This window comes from Staurois parvus, unplaced genomic scaffold (genome assembly GCF_062004578.1).
Source record: "Staurois parvus isolate SC_StPar_1 unplaced genomic scaffold, SC_StPar_1.0 ptg000232l, whole genome shotgun sequence".
NCBI classification, from domain to species: domain Eukaryota; kingdom Metazoa; phylum Chordata; class Amphibia; order Anura; family Ranidae; genus Staurois; species Staurois parvus.
The window spans coordinates 4,914,311-4,936,927 of NW_028318028.1; the positions used below are offsets into that span (position 1 = coordinate 4,914,311).

Consider the following 22,617-nt stretch of genomic DNA (forward strand, 5'->3'; position numbering starts at 1 on the left):
AAGCTTCATTGCCAGTTTCCCTTAGTCAAGATACCACAGTGAGCTACTCTTCCCTCCAGACACCTCACTCACCAGAAACATTTGCCTGTTCAGTTGAAATGGCATAAACACTTTATTTCACAATAGTCACTTCATCCTTGGTCTGCAGTCCCCACAGCGGCTTAGATCGAACATTAAAACTCAAAGGGAAAAAATAAGCCACCTAGCGTAATACCATTTAAATCATTTATTGGATCAATCAAAACCCCAGTAAAATTACACTCACAAAACATCCAATAAAATGCACCTTGTCACAATATACATAACATCCAAAGTCAGTCTGTACTCGTATGGTGGAAGTAAATGGCATCTCACCACACTTCTGCGATCCGCAATCCATGTCACTTTCAGGTGGCGGGTTGTCATCACTTCTGGCCAACATAATGACATCACATATGGTCACTCCCTAAAGTGTTTCATCATCACAACTTTCTCTGATGGTGTGGCCATTCCATATGAGTGAGCGGTGTTTATAAGCAACACCTTCAGCTGCTTAACTATTAGGTACCCAAACATCTCTATGCTTCACACTCAAAGTCCCATTGACCAGATTGTGGAGACCTCTAGAGGCTAATAAAGAGAATACTATTTGGATTAAATGCAACACCTCCAAAATAAAACCGCCAACATCATTGCAAAGCTCAACAGCTACTGTATACATGAATTATCATCATCCATCTAGAGACCGTCAATCCCACTTTCACATCTTATAGTTAATTTTTTTTCAGCACATTTTAAAAACTGTTCCGTCTTAATCATCTAATAAAACAGAGCTTCAGGAACCTTGAAACATAAAAAATTTAAAACAAAAAAATTATAAAATGTGTCGAAAAGAAAACAATTAAGTGAAAGTGAAGCTTGTAAGATTTAAATAGTTTAAACTAAATAGTTTGCTCAGTTGCCAGACATACTAACAAAGCTAAGATGGCAGTTCGCCCATAAACAAAGGCAAAGACTTGTTTGTTTGTCTCACTCATGAAGAAATATATATTTTTATGATCTCATTTACAGTTTGAAAAAACGTAATGCAGGTTTAAAATAAATACATTTCATATGAAAACCTCTGAGGTCCCTGGATGTTATTATGTATTGCTAAAAAAATGATCAGTATTAAAAATAAGGTACATGCTTTATTTAATCAATAGGGGGGCATTGTTTAATGAGTCTTTTAGGAGTTTAATTCCTCTGGGGAATATTGGCTGATGTATCACAACAATATATAAGCAGCTTTGTTTGGAAATATACGCACTGTTGCCAACAGGAGGTAAGTTAAAATAATACAGCATCCTGCAGAATTATTATATATAGTATATACACTCACCGGCCACTTTATTAGGTACACCTTGCTAGTATGGGGTTGGACCCCTTTCTGCCTTCAGAACTGCCTTAATTCTTCATGGCATAGATTCAACAAGGTGGTGGAAATATTCCTCAGACATTTTGATCCATATTGACATGAGTTACTGTTGCCTTTCTATCATCTCAAATCAGTCTGCCCCTTCTCTACTGCCCCCTGACATCAACAAGGCATTTTCTTCCACACAACTGGATATTTCCTCTTTTTCTGACCATTCTCTGTAAACCCTAAAGATGGTTGTGTGTGAAAATCCCAGTAGATCAGTGGTTTTTTAAATACTCAGACCAGCTCGTCTGGCACCAATAACCATGCCACGTTCAAAGTCACTTAAACCTCCTTTCTTCCCCGTTCTGATGTGCAGTTTGAACTTTAGCAGTAGCTGTCATGTGATTGGCTGATTAGCAATTTTTGTTACCAAGCAATTGAACAGGTGTACCCAATAAAGTGGCCAGTGAGTGTATTACAGTATATAAAGTCATGCATTGAAACAAACAGACAACTTCAGTAAAGCTTATTCAGCTGGCTCCTGAGAAGCAATGGAGTAGAAAACCAAACTTTCTATAACTAGAAAGATGAAAGAACAATGGAATTCTGAAGTATACCACAAACACGTTTTTCAGAGCTTCAAGTTATACTAGGATGCTAAATACAATGCTACTGTATATAGCATACATTTTTGATCTTTACAGAACCACTGCTCTGGTCACATTTTGCTTAATCAGATATCTGGCAAGTGGCCAAATTGGTGCTTGGCCAGACCAAACCTCTGTATGCAGTGGGAAGTATTCCTGCTGTTGCTAAGTGTGACAGCTTCCCCACAAGCTGGTTGTTAGGAAGCTAGCAGCTTCCATATTTGTGCCATATTTAGACATGTCATCGCCTGGGAGATCCCAGAAAACTGTCATTCATGACTGGATTGTCTAGTCAGTGAGTTCTTTTTTTTAGCAAGCTGGTGGGTGACAATAAACATGACTGATGAGAATTTAAGGGAATATGCATTGATTAACATTACAAATTTACACATACTAAGACTTATTGAAGAGATTGCCTTTGCAAATCTCACACTCCTGACCTCTGTGACTCCCCAGCAGCTAGTCTCAGTGCTCCTAGTAAATAAGTAGCCAAATACATCAATTTAGCATGTACCGTCAACATGTCCACCATTAAGTAACAATTCAACTATTAAGTAAGTCCTCAAGTTTCACTCACCATGGTATAAATGATCTATGTGTCCTCCACCTGCTGCACGAATAACATCTTCTATAGAAGTCTTACTGCAGCCATCATTCTGTTTTTGAGCTCATCCAAGTCAGCAGGGAATGGTGGAACATAGACACAATGTTTACATATCCCCAAAAGAAAAAGTCACAAGATGTAATGTCTAGAGATCTTGGGGGCCAAGAATGTAGTGTCAAGTCTTGGGTTCCCATGCAACCTATCCAAAGTTGAGTCAATGTTTCATTTAGAAACCAACAAGCTTGGTTGTGCCAATGTGGTGGTACTCCATCTTGCTGAAAAATGAAATCTTCAGAGTCTTCATTAAGTTGTGGGAAAAGCCAGTCCTTCAGAATTTCAAGAAAGGAATGTCCCGTACCAGTGGTTCCGTCAAAAGTGGCTTCTCAAGTCCCCATATGCAAACATTGTGACATGAAACTTTACTATTAAGAATAAATGTTTGTTCATCACTAAACATCAACCATGCTAAGAATCTGTCATCCTCCATGTTGTTTAAGAACATAGGACAGAATTCTAAACGTTCCCTTTTTCCTCTGAAGTGCGTGCTTACCTTAGATTCTTCCACTTACATAAACACCCCAATTCTTTGCCACTGGTGGATCAATCCCAAAATGCAGTCGAAACATACACTGCACCAAATATTACAAAATCAGTCTTGCTAAATTGAGGAACACAAAATGCATTCTGTTGCATAGAAGCCATCTTGTTAATGATTGAGGTTAGTGTCTGTTTGGGCTCTAGCAGTGGTATCTAGTGCCAATTCTAGGCCATGCCCATTCAAGTAGTACAGGTTTCACTCATTGGCGGTGCTTGGTTGCACAGATATAAGGATTTAAAATTGGATCATTCTTTTTGAAAGACACTATATAATATTGAAAATTTATGCACATTGTATGCAGTATATATTGTTCATTCACATCAGTCCATGCCCTCAATTAACCTACCAGCATGTATTTAGAGTGGTGGAGGAAACTGGAGTACCCGGAGGAAATCCACAAAGACACAGAGAGAACATGCAAATTCCAAGCAGATAGTGTTGTGGTTGGATTTTAAACCAACAATACCAATGCTGCCGGGCGGAAGTGCCACAGCAGATGGCTTTTAGTTCTCAGTGAGGCGCTCATGAGCATTCTTGTAGTTCAATGACACTTTCTACAGTAGTGATGGTCTGAACACCCCCCTGTTCAGTTCTCGGTTGATTATTCGAACATACCGAAAATTTAACCACAAACTTTGAACAGGGACAATTTAATGAGTGGTATCTTACCACATCTAGGTATGTGGAAAGATACCGATCAGCTACTAAAATACTGCATGAGTTATGTGGTATTTTAGTAGTGAAACATTCTTTCATGCTGTGTGCAGTGTGGTTCCCCACTGACAGCTGAATGTAAAAAAAATTGCCAGCATTGCCTGACAAACATTTTTAAAAAATGGTGTGGGGTCCCCCTCCCATCCATGCAAAGCCCTTTGGGTGAGGGGAACCCCCACACCAAAATTTTTTTTTCCATCCAGATCCTTATCTGAGCATGCAGCACGACAGATCAGGAAAAGTTGGGGGAGCGAGTGCCCCCCCCTTCTGAACCATACCAGGCCACAACCTAGGGGGGTGCTTTGGGGCAGGGGGTTCCCCCCCAAAGCACCTCTTTTCCACAACCCTGGCTGGTGGTTGTGGGGGTCTGCAGGCGGGGGGCTTATCAGAATCTGGAAGCCCCTTTTCACAAGGGGGCCCCCAGATCCCGCACCCCCCATGTGAATGAGTATTCGGTACATGGTATAGCTACCCATTCACAAAAATGCAGTGTAAAAATTACAGGAAACCTTTAATAAAAACAAAAATAAAAAAAATGTCCCTCGAGATAGATCCGATGTCAGTCACGATGCCCGCTTCCACTGCCAACCCGAAAAAAGAAAAAAAAAAACACTCCACCCTCAACGCTGGCTCCCACCATCTGACAGCTGTGCGACAATGACAGTTCTTACATACTGTGATGATGCCTGCCGAACACCCTTACTGTTCGTGTGTTCAGCGAGCACATGAACAGCCAATGTTCGAGTCGAACATAAAGCCCAACACTATTCTACAGCTTTCAAAGCTGTAAAGAGATACGGGCAGAAAGCTGTAGCAAGTTTCTGCAGGAGCCTGACATTGCACCTACAGTCCACTGATCATGGGTGCAATGCTCCTGAGAAAAAAAATAAAAATGCACATTTTTCACCTGACAAAACATATGCAGTTATTTTTTTCAACCACTTGCCCTCCTGAGGATTTATGCCCCTTCCAGACCAGGCCATTTTTTGCAATACGGCGCTGAGTTACTTTAACTGACAATTGCGCTGTCATACAACACTGGATCCAAATGAAATGTATGTACTTTTTCCCCACAAATGGAGCTTTCTTTTGGTGGTATTTGATCGTCTGTGCGGTATTTATATTTTGCGCTATAAACAAAAAAAACCCGAAAATTTGGAGAAAAAAACACTGTTTTTCACTTTTTGCTATTAAACATGTCCAGTAAAATGTTTTTTAAAAAATCTAATTTTGTCATAAATTTAGGCCAAAATGTATTCTGCGACATGTCCTTGCTTAAAAAAATCACAATACGTGTAAATTAATTGGTTTACATGAAAGTTATAGTGTCTGCAAATGGCGGTATATATACTGGAATTGTTTTTATTTTATACTAATAATGGCGGCGATCAGCGACTTATTGCGGGATTGTGGCAGGCATTCTGAATACTGGGGGGAACTGACTGCCACTGACATCCCCAGTGACACTAATACAGTACAAGCTAATAAAAAGTACTGACACTGTAATAATGACACTGGGCAGGAAGGGGTTTATATCTGGGCCATCAAAGGGTTTACTGTGTGCTGTGTGTGTTTTACATTGTGTGTTTGCTGTGTGCTGTGTTTCCTGTGTCAGTACATTGCTTTGTATTACTCTGCTATGCAGAGCAATACAAACCAATGTGCAGGAGCTGACAGGGGAGAGATCTGTATTATTTACATACAGGTCTCTCCCCTGTCAGTGATACTCGGCGATTGTGGGGTGCCGATGGGGAATCACCAGCCGGGATCCGGTGATCAACAGCTGAAGCCACCAATGGAAATGCAAAATCTTGTATATATACATGATTTTGCACAGCCCTGCCGCCCTGTAGCAGTATTTCTGCAGTTAATAAAAGGCATCTGTAACAGCACTGTAATCATAAACAAAAATAAAATACAATCCTACCACTGTCAGCAATTGCTTCCTGCGCAAATAATATCATACTTGAAGAGTAATTCCACTTTTGTTGAGAAAAAAACATTCCGCTCTGGGAGATCTATGTGCATTGCAAGGATTTTAACAAACTGTTGCAGATTCCTACCTTTTGTGATTCTGTAGAAAGAGATGTTTGTTTGTCTGTATCCATGTGGAAAGTGAATCTAATGGGAGTGGTTTCATAATTATCAAACAGGTTGGCTCTTTTTTACTGATACACATATATACATTTTATTATGACAGCATCTGTGATGTGGCACCAGTGGTCCTTGCACGTCATCTGATGGCCTCAGCTATGGAAGAAATTTGCCTTCTAAACACAGTTAAGCATTTCCTTTTAACTATTTTTGGTGGTTATGTAAGTTATGTATTTCGTATGACTAATTTATCGTTGTATAACTGTAAGGATGTGCATCAATTCTTGATGCCTTGATAACAATTATTGTTATAGAGTGGTATCCTTTCCCTGAAGAAGAATCTGTGCTAATGTATTTGAAACGCGCTGGATCCAAGGCTGAATATATATCTGCAGTCAAACTTGAGGTTTCAAGATGGAAATCAGCTTTTGAGGGATACCACAGGTTACAAACTGCATAAACCACAAATTTGTGTAGTAAATGCTTGTTATAAACCGTTGCTTTTGATATTGGTCAAGTATGCATTACCAAACTGATATACCGTACTTCAATGTGTCTAAACAAGAACATTTTTTGCTAAAATAAAATGTTGATCTTTTTAATAAATGATGTCTCTGTATATGTTTCAAGGTTGCCTTAAAAATCCCACAAAAATGTAAGGTTAAAATTCTCTAATTATCAAACAGCTGCTGCATTTGCAGTGCTCTAATGAAGAAAACTGCAGGGTCTGCATCACTTTAGATATGATTTACTGTTGCGAGTATCTTACCAAACATAACATTTTTGTTGCAGGGGATGCCTGAAATCTGACTTGTATCTTAGTTCAGACTTCTGGGAAAGTCAGTGAGCCAATCACACAAACAGGAAATGATGTTGCTGGGGGGCATTCTGTTAACATTCTGTGTACAGAACATATCCAGGTAGCCATATTTCACTGCATTTTACAGAACAGATTCAGCACTGCAGATTGAAAAGGAAAGGTAATATTTAATAACATTCAACCACAATATAACTTGTATCGCAATTGTATATGCTATATTATTAATTTTTTTTTGCTATTTTTTTCCCCACAAAAGTGGAGTTAGCCTTTAAAATACATAAACAAAATGAAGTGCCAGATTGTACAAAAATTGTAAACATCCATCTGAACAAAATAATTCTATAAGTGTATGACCAGATTTGCAAACAAATTGATGTGTCCAGTTATTGCTGTTTGTTATTTAGCTCACCGAAGTAAATGTGTCTAATGCAGCCTTGAAGTACACTCAAGCATTAAAATCTCATATACCTTTTAATTTTTAAACCTTTCAATTGGAGGCTGCAAATGGCTGTTTCTACACGCATCAAGCACACGTTACTAAGGCATGGTCTACTGCTGTTCCTATAAGGCAGTGTTTCTCAACTCCAGTCCTCATGGACCCCCAACAGGTCATGTTTTCAGGATTTCCATTATTTTGCACAGATGATTTGATCAGTTTCACTGCCTTAGTAATTACCACAGCTGTTTCATCTGAGGGAAATCCTAAAAACATGACCTGTTGGGGGTCCATGAGGACTGGAGTTGAGAAACACTGCTATAAGGGAAGACAGCCTGAGAAATGTCATGCAGCCATCGCTGGAGTCAGTGGTGTATTTTGGTTTTGTGTTGCCCTAGGCAAAGAAAAATCGAAGCCCTCTTCGGTAGAGAGCCTGGCACAGAACAATACCACCACCACCCTCCCCTCCCTCCATGGGTAGAGCCTGACATTGACCAACACCCCTGCTCCCCTCACCCGAGATAGCCATTTACGAAAATACAACCCCCCCCTTCCCAAAGAGAGAGAGAAAGACACTCACCTTCACAGCTTCAGATATCCCTGAGAACAAGAGTTAGGCTCTGCATACACCATCAAGCAGCCTGCAGTCTCTCTCAGATCCCACTTGGTCCCCGTGGTGCATGTTGTCACGGACGCGGGATCGCTGCCACCAATATGTGACGATCCCACGATCGCTGTCACCAATATGTGACGACCGCGGCGTCAGACCCCAGCCCTTCTCACTAAACTCGCTTAACAATGCCACACCCAGCTGCACCCTGCACAACAATTTTCAAGCTAATTGGACCACAATCGATGTACCGGCAGCCTGAGCGATTGTTACTGGGTCAGGTTAATTACGCAATTTACCCCTTCACACTACCACCACCTCCTTTTTGTACAGAGAAAGAGGAAACTTGGCGATATCCGCAATAACACTATAATGGTTGAGGTAATTGTCTGTATAACATGGTTATACAGAGGGTTAAACAAACACAATAGCGTTCTCTTTAGAGGCAGGAATTCGTAAATTGCAATACAGAGCTATAGAAACAGTTCAACGCTTTCAGAAGGAAAGATTTATTACTAAAAGGTCAAATGGGTGCAATAAAAATATTTACAGAAAAAGATGTAACAAAGATATATATCTATAAATATACAGAGACCAACAGCACAGTAAAGAGATATCAGAGAGAGGTGAAAGGGTTAAGGTACTTGCCAAAGTCCTGGGTTAGCAGATCCAAGTTTCAGAGCGAAAGGGTCTCCCCAGGTGGTACTGATTTTAAAAAGGGAGATGTCTTCAACCGTTTTCTCTTAGGCCTGACAGCCCAATTTGTAGTTCCCCAGCACGGGGTGTTTCTGAAGTCAAGGAGCAATACCCCGTTTAGGGTGTGGAGGTCTGGGCGGATACCTCAACTAGAGCCAAAATGTCTCATAACTCATATTTTGGCCCATAACTTTCCATCTGCACAAGTGACATTCCACCCACGGGTAGATTATTATGCAGACACGTCTGAGGATTGATTAGATATGAATTCTGAAATTATACACTGAACGGTTCACGAGAGCTACTTTTTTGCTTTCCTATGTATTCGAGACAAGGTGAATGACCTATCAAACTGTTCGGCTCCTCTTAGCCAATCTGACGATATGTCTGTTTTTTATGTAAGTCTCTCATATTCCAAGATATGAGACATAGGGGAAAAATGGATCTTTCAAAAAAGTTATCTGGTTCAATGCCTTTTGAACTCCTGGGAAGGCTGCGTTATCTTTTTACGAGGTGTTAAATGGCACAGGTTGCTCAGATAGCCAGGCCCCTTGGGGATTTTATAGCATGTAGCCCTCTGCTAGGCTCTGGGCTCCTGTGATACTTTCAACACACATATGTCCTTGTGAATTAACAGAGAGGGAAGGAGGGGGGGGAATGAGGGGGAAATATGTCAGGATGGTTAACCCCTCGGCCAAGATGGAGGTTGAAGCCAAAATGGTTGAACCGTGTCCATCTCTGGGGGTACGCCTGCCACACATGTGTCCATTCTTCTGGGGGGCATTGCTGCCCCAATGAAAAATGCTGCCCTAGGCAAATGCCTTGTTTGTAAATACGCCCCTGGCTGGAGTGCAGGTAGATGTAAATTGGTTGCAGAGAGGCTGTAGGAGATCACCAACACTGAAATTCAATAAAGGATGAACAAAAAAAGGGAGAAACATTTTCTTCTTAAAAACAATTGTTTATGTAACACAGTGCTTTAGAAAACTATATACAATTCAGATAAGGTCCATATCTACTTTAAATAAAGACATTAAAAACTTTGAGGCTTTTTTTAATGAAAGCATTCACTCAAGATTCGCCAATTTTTCTAACTGAATCTTATGGAGAAATGTGTGAGTATTGAGTGAAAGTTGTGTGAACCTTGGGTGAAAACATTGATAAAATGACCCCTATATGCAACTTCAAAACATTTAGGTTGGTTTTCATTTTCTTTCTAATAGATGATATTATCTCCATGGAGAAGTCCAATGAAACCACAGTGACCTATTTCATTATTACAGGGATCTCTGATTCTCCACTATTGCAGGCTCCAATCTTCCTTCTAGTCCTGCTCCTTTATCTTGTCACTCTTGGAGGCAACATGATGATTGTCGTTCTGGTCTGCCTAGACCATCATCTACACACTCCTATGTACTACTTCTTGTGTAACTTATCAGCATTGGACCTGTGTTGCTCTACTGTTACTCTTCATAGAATTCTATTTACCTTTGTGACAGGTGAACGAGCTATCTCATATTCAACTTGTATAGCACATATGTATTTTTTTGGAAGCTTCATTTGCAATGAGCTAATCTTTCTGACAGCCATGAGTTATGACCGATATGTGGCCATTTGCAATCCACTGAGATATACACAGGTGATGAACTGGACAGCTTGTTTCCTTTTGTCCATTTTCTGTTGGATTTTGGGTTTCCTAGAAACAATTCCATTTATCATCTTGTTGTCAAATGTTACCTGTTACAAATCTAACATAATCAACCACTTCTTCTGTGACATAGTTCAAGTCTTCAAACTCGCCTGTAGTGACACTACCAATTTTAAAATTGTACTCATTACTGAAGGGTTGGTACTTCTGTGTCTCCTCCCTTTTCTTTTGAAATGTACATCTTATATTTTCATCATAAGTACAATCATGAAGATTCGCTCCAGAGTTGGCAGACGTAAAGCCTTCTACACATGTTCCTCACATCTCACAGTGGTCATTTTACTCTACGCAACCCTATCTTATCAAAACCTAAGACCTGCACCCACAGATGGTTTAGATTACAGCAAAATATTCTCTTTGTTTAATACTGCTGCTCTACCAATACTAAACCCCTTGATTTACAGTTTCAAAAATAAAGATGTGAAGTCAGCATTCAGAAGGCAGGTTAAATATTTTAATCACTCATGCTGCATTCTATTGGTGCGGTAGCTTAGATTTAGAAGCTAAGTTTGCCTTGTCCAAAAAATAGTCTATGCAATCAAGCAGGGGCGGACTGACAACTCATGGGGCCCCCGGGCAATAGGGGATCATGGGGCCCCTGTGTCCTTGCCCAAACTCAAAAAAGCCTATGAAAAAGGTACCAGGGGCATCTCATGGGGCCCCCTACTGACCCCGGGCCCTCGGGCAGTGCCCGAGTTTCCAAATGGTCAGTCCGCCCCTGCAATCAAGGGACCCAAGTAGATATTATCCACTTGCCAGAAGTACTGCTACAGGGCGGCATGGCTTCACAAAATCACGTATATATGCATTTCTGGGTAGGGGGCATGTGCGTGCCACCCTACCCACGCCACTATTGGCGGCTGGGGATGTCAATCACTGGGTCCCGACCCATGATTCCCAGCCAGCAGTCAGTGATCAGCAAAGCTGACAGGGGAGAGAGCTGTGAGTAAGCAACACAGGTCTCTCTCCTCTCAGTATGGACATGTTGCTTTGTATCTCTCTGCACAGCAGAGAGATACAAAGCAGCATGTCTCTCAAGTAAAACAGCACACAGCACACAATGTAAAACACACACACAGCACACAGTAAACTCTTTGATTGCCCCAGATGTTAACCCCTTCCTGCCCAGTGTCAGTACAGTGTCAGTGCTTTTTATTAGCACTGATCACTGTATTAGTGTCACTGCGGATGTCAGCGGCAGTTAGTCAGTTCCCCTCCAGTGTCAGAATGCCTGCCTCTGTCCCCGCTATAAGTCGCTGATTGCCATCATTACTATTATAAAAAAATTTTAAATAAAAATTCCAGTATATATACCACCATTTGTAGACGGTATAACTTTCATGTACAACCAATTAATATGCAATTATTGGGATTTTATTTAACAAAGACATGTGGAAGAAAACATTTTGGCCTAAATTTATGAAGACATTTTATTATTTAAATCTTTTTATTGGATATGTTTTACAGCAAAAAGTCAAAAATATTTTCTTCAAAATTGTTGGTCTTTTTTGTTTATAACGCAAAAAATAAAAACCACAGAGGTGATCAAATACCACCAAAAGAAAGCTCTATTTCCACGAAAAAAAGGACACAAAATGTCATTATGTACAGCATTGCATGACCGCGCAATTTCAGGTAAAGTAATGCAGCACTGTATCGCGAAAAATGGCCTGGTCAGGAAGGGGGGGTAAATCCTCTGGAGATCAAGTGGTTAAACAATTGTGCAGCTTTGTAAAATGTTATTGAATTATATTGTAATACCTGTATGCCATTTGGGACCCTCAGAAGCATCACCAAAAAACTCTTGGGTAGTAATCCCCACATCCTGACTTGTTGCTAGGACATGAAAACTGTTGGACACTCAATGCTAGAATTACTAATGTTAAAACCAACAGTTTTGGTGTCCTAACAGCAAGACAGGACATCCATGGATTGCTAACTGGGAGTTTTTTTGGACAGGCTTCTGGAGCTGGCCTACAGGTCCAAATGGATAGTGTATAGCAATATAGTTAATGAACACTTTGCAAAGCTACACAATTGATTAATACTGTAACTACTGGGGACCCTTGACTGCATAAGCTATTTTCTTGAAAAGGTGAACTTATCCTTTAAAGGGATAACTCACTGCTCTGATGACATTTTCTGCACAGCTTAAGTGAATACAAAGCTAATGAAACAGAAACAAGACCAGAACTCCATCTGTTGTCTGTATGGAAAACACCTAATGTGCATGATTTTATATTTATCAGAAACAAATATTTTTTTAAAATCTGGATTTTAGCCCTGACTATAATATGCAAAAAAAAAAAAAGAAAATAAGTAATAAAAAACACTATGGAGTTGATTTACTAAAAATGGAGGGTGCAACATCTGGTGTTACATGTTACACCCATATTCAGGGTGTGACTCATAAAATGTTGGGAATAGACTGGTCCTCACTCCCCCCCACTCCCCTGCTTTGACAGCTAGCTGGGAATCTCCTTCTCCCGCTAGCTCTGCCCGCTCAGCCGCGTCACTCATTCACAGCCATCTATAAACGAGAAACTTCAAGTCCCGACAACCTAAGTGGCTGTCGGTTTGTAGTTATCAATGAACTAACACGATGCTGTGGAGCGCCGTGGTAGTTCATTGATGCCTCCTGTCAGGAAATCTGCTATCCTGTATGGGAAAGCAGATATACTGACAGGTCTGCAGGAGACCTGCATGTCACCAGTGCTCTGCTGGCTCCTGCAACAAAAAATAATAAATGCACATTTAATTTACCTGCAAAAAAAAGTGCATTTATTATTTTTTAGCAAAAGGTGAACTTATCCTTTCAGTTTGTTCAATTAAGCTTTGACAAAAAATAAACAAAACTGGAAGCTGATTCTTTGCAGAGCGACACCAGATTTTGCAATCTCCAGTTTTAGTAAATCAACTCCTGTGCATCTTTAGTAAAGTGCCCCTAGAAGGCATATTACCAAATCAGCTTCATTGGACACCTCAACTTCTTCACTATGTAATGTGATGGTGGGACACTCTGGTTTGTGTTCAATATTATTTGATACACTGCGTGACTGATTTACTACAATACATTAACAATAATGGTATTACAATATATTGTGTGACTATTTACTCCAATTATCCAATCATGAAAAAATAGCATTCATGCATATTTATTTATTCTGCAAATGAATGGACAATTGAAGTTATTATTCATATAGTTTATTGTGTGAAGATTCTCAACTCCTTTAGTAAATTAGTGGCTGTATTTCTATTGTAAAAAACTTTGGCTGTTTAAAGGTTTTGTGGGACCCCACTATCCTTTAAGCTTCTTCACGCATCATTAAAAGAGTTCTATTTTGCATACCTGGAATCCAAATGTCTTCTGCCCATTAATGTGACATCATGGGTCCTTCCTCTTCCTCTTCTGCTCTGGTGTTGGTTCTTACTCCTGGAAAGAGCCATACACTGGTAGTGACATGTGAGCACAACTATGTGCAGCCAGTCCAGTATGATGATGATGATTAACCGTTTCAATACCGTGCAATTTTATACCTTCCTGCCCAGGCCAGTTTTCAGGTTTCAGTGCTCTCACACTTTGAATGACAATTGCGCGGTCATACAACATTGTACCCAAACTAAAATTTGATCATTTTCTTCACACAACTAGAGCTTTCTTTTGGTGGTATTTAATCACCGCTGGGGTTTTTATTTTTTGCTAAATTAACAAAAAAAGACCAAAAATTTTGAAAAAAAAACACATTTTTCTTTGTTTCTGTTATAAAAGTTTACAAATAAATAATTGTTCTTCATAAATTTAGGCCGAGATGTATTCTGCTACATGTCTTTGGTGAAAATAACCCAAATTAGGATGTATTTTTTAGTTTGTAGGAAAGTTATAGAGTTCACAAACTATGGTATAGATCTGAATATTGATCAATCCTGAAGTACTGACAGCCAATCTAATATCTTGAGGTCCAAGAATGTCAGAACAGTACAGATATCCCCCAAATGACCCCTTTTTGCAGAGTAGACAGTCCGACATACTTCATAAGAGGCATGGCGAGTTTTTTGAAGTTGTATTTTTTTGTCATAATTTTTCGGAAAATGAAAAAATTAAAAAAATTATTTTCACTATTTATTTTTTTTACATACTGTCACCAGTGCAGTACAGCGTCATCATATAACTGGCATGGCGGTGAACAGCGACACTGACTGGTGACAGTATGAAAAAAAAATATATTTATATACGGTATATATATATATATTTTTTTTTTTATTATATTTAATTTTTTATTACATTTTTTTTTATTTTTTTTAAGATTTTTTTTCATATTTTACTATGACCAAAATAGTACAATGTTACCATAGTAACACTGTACTACTTTGGGGAAGTGATCAGTATTTTTTTTTTTTTTTTACACAATTTGCTTATAGCAAAGAATTACTTTGCTATAAGCAAGCATTTACCTGAATGAAATCGATTCATTCATCTTTTTTTTTTTTTTTTGTGCTTAGCTGTGATTTGGTCACAGCTAATCACATGACATGTGCATGTGATTAGCTGTGACCATTCACAGCTAGGCACTAGTATACAATGGATGGCATCATGAATGAAGCCATCCATTGTATACAACTGTCATGTGACCTGCTGTGATTGGTCACAGCAGGTCACATGGTACCGGCAACGGGAGCCGGTACTCGGATCTGTCATCGGCCGTGTCCGAGGTGCACGGGCGGTGACAGATCGCACTGCTGCGTCGCTCTGCAACCGCGCAAACCGCGCATGTGCGGGAGCACGCCAAATGGCGTGCACCCGGAAAGCTGCAGCGCTTTTCAAGCCGCCAAACGGCCATTGGCCGGGCGGCTAATGGTTAACAATGCGTTGAGCTTACAGTAAGTAGGTTAGTTGACGCTGAACATCATTCAACCTGGCGGAGAACTGGTGCTGGATCACAGACTGGTAAGCCTGACAATCTTGGCGAAAGCTATTTCTTTATTTTTAAACATGTTGGGCTACTTATTTTTTATTTTCTTACAAAGGTTGTGCTGGGCTTTAGGCTCCATTCACACCTACACAGTTTGTTTTTTGTCCATTTTGCAGTGCTATTCGCAGTTCGGTTTGCGTTTTGGCAGTGTTTTTACCACGTTTTGTTCAGCTCTTTTTTTTTTTTTGTAAAGTGGACTTTTTTTTTGCTAAGCAGAATAAAAATGCAAATGCAACACGTGGCAAAATCGCACTACCATGCATTTCAGCAGATTCTCCATTGAACTCTATTGTAGCAAAAAAGTCCCTGACCCTTTCCAAGAATGCAGCAGCTCAAAAAAAGCATAGATGTGAACAGGTTCCATAGGAAACCATGTTAAATGGACTGTAGTGCGTTTCTGCGAAAGCAAAAAGCACTAAAAAATGCATTGGTGTGAACGGAGCCTTAATGGGAAATTAGTAGGAAAGAAAATTAAATTGGAAATTGGGGTTGGAAATTACTGTCCAATTTATTCTGGTGTCTTTAAGATATCACAGAAATAACCACACACATTACAAACAGATTGCCCAATCCCAGTACAAGCTCTTCAGCAGCTATAGGTGGGAGGGCCTGCTTCTATAGTATAGTCCATTCCATTCATATCCAGTTGAGAAGGTCTTCCCAATATATATGTTTTAAATCCTTAGGAAATTGGACATTCGGCCTGTAAGGAGTTGTACTCTCAGGCTGAATGTACACACATTTTTTGTGTAGACATGAATTAGTAAACAATTCATGTCTACTTTTTTAAAGCAGAACTACGAGTCTAAGCACGGGGTGAAAAATAAATGTTTATTACATTAAGTAAAAAGATTAAGTAAAAAAGAGCATATGTATGCTAAATAAATTAACAATCCTTTAAGAAATAAATACATATGAAATATATTATATATTTCACAATTACACCGAATACATCATTCCAAATACATTTACGTGATTATATTTTCTAAAATAGCAAACAATCCAATAAAGGCATGTTACGTGTTAAAGCATTTGTCATTTTTATTCAATATTTTTTCCAGACCAAATATAAAACTGTCATTGGTGGTGACCTGGTGGGTGTATTTTATACAATACATCTATCTTTTTTTTTTACTAGATCAAGTTTCTAGTCTAGATTGTTGAAGTTTATGGGAAAAACTGAGCAAAAATATTTTTTTAAAGATTCTCTTTACTTTATTAAAACTATAGATTTGTGATTATAGTTTAAAGGATAACTAAACCCAAAACTAAAAATGCAATATTATGCAGGTTATCATTAGTTTTAATTCTAAGGCTAAGACTAATTTCAGCAAGTACAGGAAACATCAGTGCATTTTGCCAAAAATCCAGTTTTCTTACCACTTCTGTAAACTATTAATCTACCGCCCCATCGTGTAATGAAGATGAACAAAGGCAAAAATGCTTGTAGTTCACAAAACAATATAATACATTAATTAGTCAGAAGTCAAAAAAATAAAAATAAAAAAAAAAAAAATATATATATATATATACACAAAAACCAAAGCTCTTTAGTTGTCATTAAGCTGTGCTGGGATTCTGATGTATCTCTGCAACTTTTAGGAGTAGTAGACTGCCTGAAGACTTACTTGCCCTCAATTTTGTATTGCTACAAGAAAGATCTCAAGATGGGAGATGGTTAGAGTGGAGTTACGGACCACACATCATAGACAGGCCTTGAGTAGGCAGGGTGACTTTTATATATCTATGCAAAGGTATTTACCAAAATCCCTGTTTTTAACGCAAATAAACAGAGTAGAATCTGTTTCAAAGTACAAAGTAGAAAAAAATCTAGTTTTAGATTGACTGGAGCACCTGCCAGGGGGATGATCATGGCTCCCTACATAGATACACCTTCTATCTGTCTCCATAAATAGATAAGAGTGAAGATATCCAATCATGGTCAGGAAATGTGTTACTTGCAGGACTACCAAGTGAAAATAAAATTCCTGAAAAAGATAACTAATTGAGACAACTCATCTAAGGACTGGTAAGCATTTTTGTTTTTGGATTTTAAGATCCCTGTATGCCTTCATTCAACGCCAAATCTTTTTTATCAGTGTTTTTAAAGCCATTTGCACACTTTCATTTCTCAGGCTATATATCACAGGGTTTAAAGTGGGAATACAAAATGTATACAACACTGAAAACACCTTGTCCTGTTCTATAGAATAAGCAGATTTGGGTCTCATATACATCCCGAGGATGATTCCAAAAAACAGGACGACCACTGTAACATGTGAGGAACATGTAGAAAAAGCCTTCTGTTTTCCTTTGGTGGAACGAATCTTTAAGATGGCTGAGATAATGAAGACATAAGAAATTATAATGAACACTAGAGGCGTGAAACCAAAGAGAGCTCCAGAGACCTGAATAGCTGACTCAATGCTCTGAGTGTTACTACAGGAAAGCTTTAGAAGTGGCTTCAAGTCACAGAATAAGTGATTAATGACATTAGATTTACAGAATGTATACTGACTCAACAATGACAAATAGGTGGAGGAGTCTAGAAGGCCACAGAGCCAAGAAACCAAAGCCAAACAAGCACAGAGATAAAAGTTCATAAATGTTGAGTAACGTAATGGGTGGCAGATGGCAACATACCTGTCAAATGCCATAACAGCGAGAAGACAGTATTCTGACACAACACATATGACAAAAAAGTACATTTGAGTGATGCAGCCTAGGTAGGTGATATTCTGATGCCCTGTTAAGCAGATATGTAGAAGTTTTGGGAGAATAGTTGATGTGAGTGTGAGGTCAAGAGAAGAAAGATTACACAGGAAGAAGTACATTGGTGTATGGAGGGTAGGCTCAGTACATATAACAATAATGATAATTGCATTTCCAGACAATGCCAACACGTAGATGAGGAAAAAGGTTGCAAACAGTGGGAGCTGCATGTGAGGTAATTCACTGAACCCTAAGAGCAGGAAATCTTTAGCTTCTGTCCCATTCCAGGTCTCCATTGAGTATTCTTTAAATGCTTCCAACTTTCTGTCAATGGATACATTTAACATACACTGAAAGTGAAAAAAAATTATATTTTTTAAGGTGCAAAGGCAAAATATCCATAAACATTTCCACTGTAAAATATGCACAGTTGTCAACAGAACAAGATCCTCTTCAATTGACAATGGTAAGTGACAGGGGATTACCTTAGTGGGAGCACAGAGGGAAATAAAAAAATGATAGGGTTTATAGACTTTCAAACTCAAGGGGGGAGATTTACTAAAGCTGGCTCAGTCAGAATCTAGTGCACCTCTGCAAGGCAACCAATCAGCTTCTAACCTCGGATTGGTCAATTAAGTTTTGGCAATAAAACCTGGAAGCTGATTGGTTTCTATGCAGAAGTGCACTCTCATGCTTTAGTAAAGCCCCAAGGTGTACTTTAGTAATGTACTGACTGTTCTTCAGTGGCCTATGTGAGGTCAATGGGAGTGACTCAAACAGCAGGTTTGCAGAACATGACTATAGTCCAGGTGCTGAAGATGAACCCTGTTGAAGTCAATAGGAGCCAAATGTTAAAAAAAACACTAATGGCCATTTTCTGGGATAAAGGGCAAGGGATTGTCTAACAAATGACATGGAGGTTGTTCACTGTTCTGGGGAACATATATCAAAGCAGGCCATTTTTTGCATTACAGCGCTGCATTACTTTAACTGACAATAGCGCTGTCATGCAACGTTGCACCCAAATTAAATTTGCGTCCTTTTTTTCCTCACGTAAAAAAAAAACATACTGACAATTTTAAGAAAAAAAAATATTTTTGACTTTTTGCTATTAAACATGTCCAGTAAAAAAATAGTAAAAATCAAATTGCATCATAAATTTAGGCCAAAATGTATTCTGCTACATGTCTTTGCTAAAAAAAATTGGTTTACGTGAACTTTATAGCGTTTACAAATGGCGATATATATACTTGGATTTTTTATTTATTTATTTATTTACTAGTGATGGCAGCGATCAGTAACTTATAGCAGGACTGTGGGACTGTGGCGGACATTCTGACACTGGGGGGGAATGACTGTGTCACTGACATCCCCAGTGACACCAATATAGTGATCAGTGCTAATAAAAAGCTCTGAACTGTACTAATGGCACTCGGCAGGAAGGGCTTAACATGTGAGGCGATCAAAGGGTTAACTGTGTGCTATTTTACAGCAGTGTGCAGGAGCCAACAGGGGAGAGAACTGTTTTGTTCTCGGAGATGCTCAGCAATCACTGGGCGCCGACGAGTAATCAACGGCCGAGACCCAGTGATTGACAGCTGTGGCCGCGAATGGCCGCGCTCCAGTTTGAACCCCTCCTTCATGCAGCCAGAGTATCTATGTGAATGACTGCTTAATTATATTTTTTTAACAATTTTTTTAACAATCCTGTTGGGAAGGAGGGATGGGCTCTGGTAAAATATCATTATGACAGACTTACCTAAAAAACATATCTATCCAGTGGCACATTGTCACCACTTCCTTCTGGGTTCTTGGGCTTTTGCCAATTGAATGGCTAAGCCATGAAGATGTCACTCCCATGCATGCATGTTAGAAGCCCAGCAGCATAAAGCACACTAAGCTGCACTTGGACAAGATAATAGGCATCTGTGGAATGGTGTAAGAGTAAATTCGTCATCCCATGGCAATGCAGATGATCAGCTGTGACTGTGTCAGGGAAACAGAGCACCAGGGGGGGCACCGGTATGAGAGAGCAAGGAAAGATGAGATGGGATGAGAAGTGGTGGAAGGAAGGATTGAGGCACAATCCATGAGACTGAGAATGTGAATGATCGGAGCGTGACTGCGAAGATAGATGGAAAGAGTGTGAGCAGGGCAAGAATCTGGAACTGTGGGAGGTGGGGTGGGGGGGGGGAGGGGTTCATGGGTGAGAAAGTTACAGAAGTAACAGTTTAAGCACAGCTAACATTAGAGCCAGGGCTGCGGGGTTGATGGGGGGGGGGGGGGGCTTGTGTCTGTGTCTCTCCATCTCTTCAGCCAGTGGGCAGACAGGGTGCATCTTTCTGTAATTCCCCCTCACCAATCCCCCTGCTCTCCAGGCCCCACTGTGTGTCTGGGCCCCCTACAAGAGGCCCAGTGGTACCCTCCTATCAGCGACCCTGGTAGTAATACTAGATGAGGGTCTGATATAGATATTAATCTATATCAGTCCCTCACAGACTGCCACACAAAAAACAGTGCAGGGCTCCCACATAAGAGTTCATACAAGACCCTCATAGTTGATGAGGGTCTGATATGGATTTCAAGAGGGACCCCACAAAAAAAAGGGCATGGGGTCCCCCCCAATATCCATACAGAACCATTATCTGAACATCCAGCCTGGCAGGCCAGGAAATGGGGGAGGGGGGATGTGAGTGTGCACTTTCCTCTACTGAACCATATCAGGCCACATGCCCTCAACAAGGGGTGGTGCCCATGTTGACGAGGACAAGGGCCTCTTCCCCACACCCCTGACCCAGTGGTTTTGGGTGTCTATGGGGAATACTTACTGGAAGAAAGCTCTCTTTAGCAAAAAGAAGATATATCGCCATCCATGTGAATAAATAAGGGGTACATAGTACCCCTACTCAAGTAAATACACACATACAATTTTTGACAAGTCCTTAAAAAAAGTCTCATTAGGTAAATCTCTTGTCAATTACATTGTCCAAGTCAACCACAACGAACATTCCCGTCGACCAGCTGAAAGAAAAAACTCATCAATTGCCAACACTATCAGCTCTCGTCACTTCACTCACACTAAATGTCATCTCCCAGTCCCAGTCTGGGTCTTCTGTGTGATGCCATTCATAAAATATAGGCGATACCATGTTTGGTCAGGGACATCATGGAGATTCCTGACATCATTGACCAAATATGGGCATGCAAATAAAATAAGTGACGCCACGTGGATTCCAGTTATGTAACAGGGATCCCCATGAGGTAATTTATGAAATTACTAACACTGGTAATGATACAGTTTATTAGTCTGGTTGTTAGGAAGCTAGTGGCCTCTGGCTACAAGTGATGCATTCCTTTCTAGCCCATTCAGTTGTCAGCTAATGATTCCTGGCTGACAAGGAAATGTAAACAAAGGGTAGGGATGGTGGCTGAAGTCACTGAACAATTATGACCATGGTCATATTTGGTCAGTGAAACTGGCAAACACATTCACTGATTATATGAATGCCAGTTAGCATTGACTGGGATTACACAATGTACAAGCATTTGTGTTGGCATTTGCAAGCAGGAAAGTGATGCATAGATGAATTCATTATAACTTTACACAAATAAAACTCTTTCATAGACTATGGCCACATTCACATGGCTGTGGAAGGATGAAAGACCATGATTTCTGCCATAGGGAGTGGCAGGTGTTTGCACACAGCCACAGATAGCAGCCCATAAAAATCAATGACAGGCTGAAAGACACAATTGCTGTGCACATTTGCCCAAACACCCAAGCAGTTACATATGTACAGGTATGGATGAGTGGAGCTGGATGCAGACAATTTGGGGTGTATTTACCAAAGCTGGAGAGTGCAAAATCAGACTTACTTGCTTACCCTTTGTGTTCAGAGCTACTCATCTGTCTCTGTACAAATGTAAATTCTATCATTTATTTATACAGGCTATTGCTCATGGCTGTATGCAAACACCTGTAACTTCTGAATGCATAAATGAAGTTCTTTTCTGCATTGTATGGTCATCTGAGCTCATGTACATGAGACCTAAACAGGGGCGGACTGACAACTCATGGGACCCCCGGGCAATAAGGGATCATGGGGCCCCTGTGTCCTTGCCCACACTCAAAAAAAGCCTATAAAAAAAGGTACCAGGGGCATTTCATGGGGACCCCTACTGACCCCGGGCCCTCGGGCAGTGCCCGAGTGCTCGAATAGTCAGTCCGCCCCTGGACCTAAATCACAATGCACAAAGGAAAATCAAACAAAGTAATCTCATTGTCAAACTCATACTAATAATGTATCAAACAGATATGAATTATCATCTTTTTCATACACTGCATAGGCAAAGTATGTAGACACCTGACCATCATACCTACTTACTGTATATGGTCAAAGGTGTGTTGACACCCCTTCAAATTATTGAGTTCAACTGTTCCAGTGAAGGACCTATTAAGGCTCATTCACACCAGCCTGCAGGTTAAAACAAGGTGGTGCCATTGTATAGCAGTGGTGAGAGGCAGTGCTTTTTGTTGTTACATCACAACGTATTGTTTACTTTTTAACATTATTAAAACGTGACATTCCATTATTTCTGTGCACTGCACCTGAGATACGGTGTGGTG

At 40.0% G+C, this 22,617-nt stretch overlaps 1 protein-coding gene across 1 annotated transcript; it reads right to left on the reverse strand.

The window, feature by feature from the left end:
- Positions 1–798: 798 nt before the first annotated feature.
- On the reverse strand, positions 799–21,139 carry LOC149460270 (olfactory receptor 5AR1-like). Its single transcript, XM_089679887.1, has 4 exons — positions 21,068–21,139; positions 17,370–18,340; positions 10,089–10,182; positions 799–822 (listed from the first exon to the last, which is right to left on the reverse strand). Exons 1-4 carry the CDS (start codon positions 21,137–21,139, stop codon positions 799–801), a joined length of 1,161 nt encoding a protein of 386 aa, XP_089536013.1.
- Between the last annotated feature and the right edge of the window lie 1,478 nt (positions 21,140–22,617).

Bases quoted from the DNA above. Each gene is read 5' to 3' on its own strand.
- LOC149460270 (XM_089679887.1), bottom strand. From the start codon at position 21,139: ATGGTATCGCCTATATTTTATGAATGGCATCACACAGAAGACCCAGAC. The intron at 18,341-21,067 runs GTGAGTGAAGTG...TTTCACTTTCAG, and splicing joins ACTGGGAGATGACATTTAGT to TGTATGTTAAATGTATCCAT. The intron at 10,183-17,369 runs AAAGATTTGGCG...ACTCATGGCTGT, and splicing joins GCTTTAAAAACACTGATAAA to CAGAAAGATTAGCTCATTGC.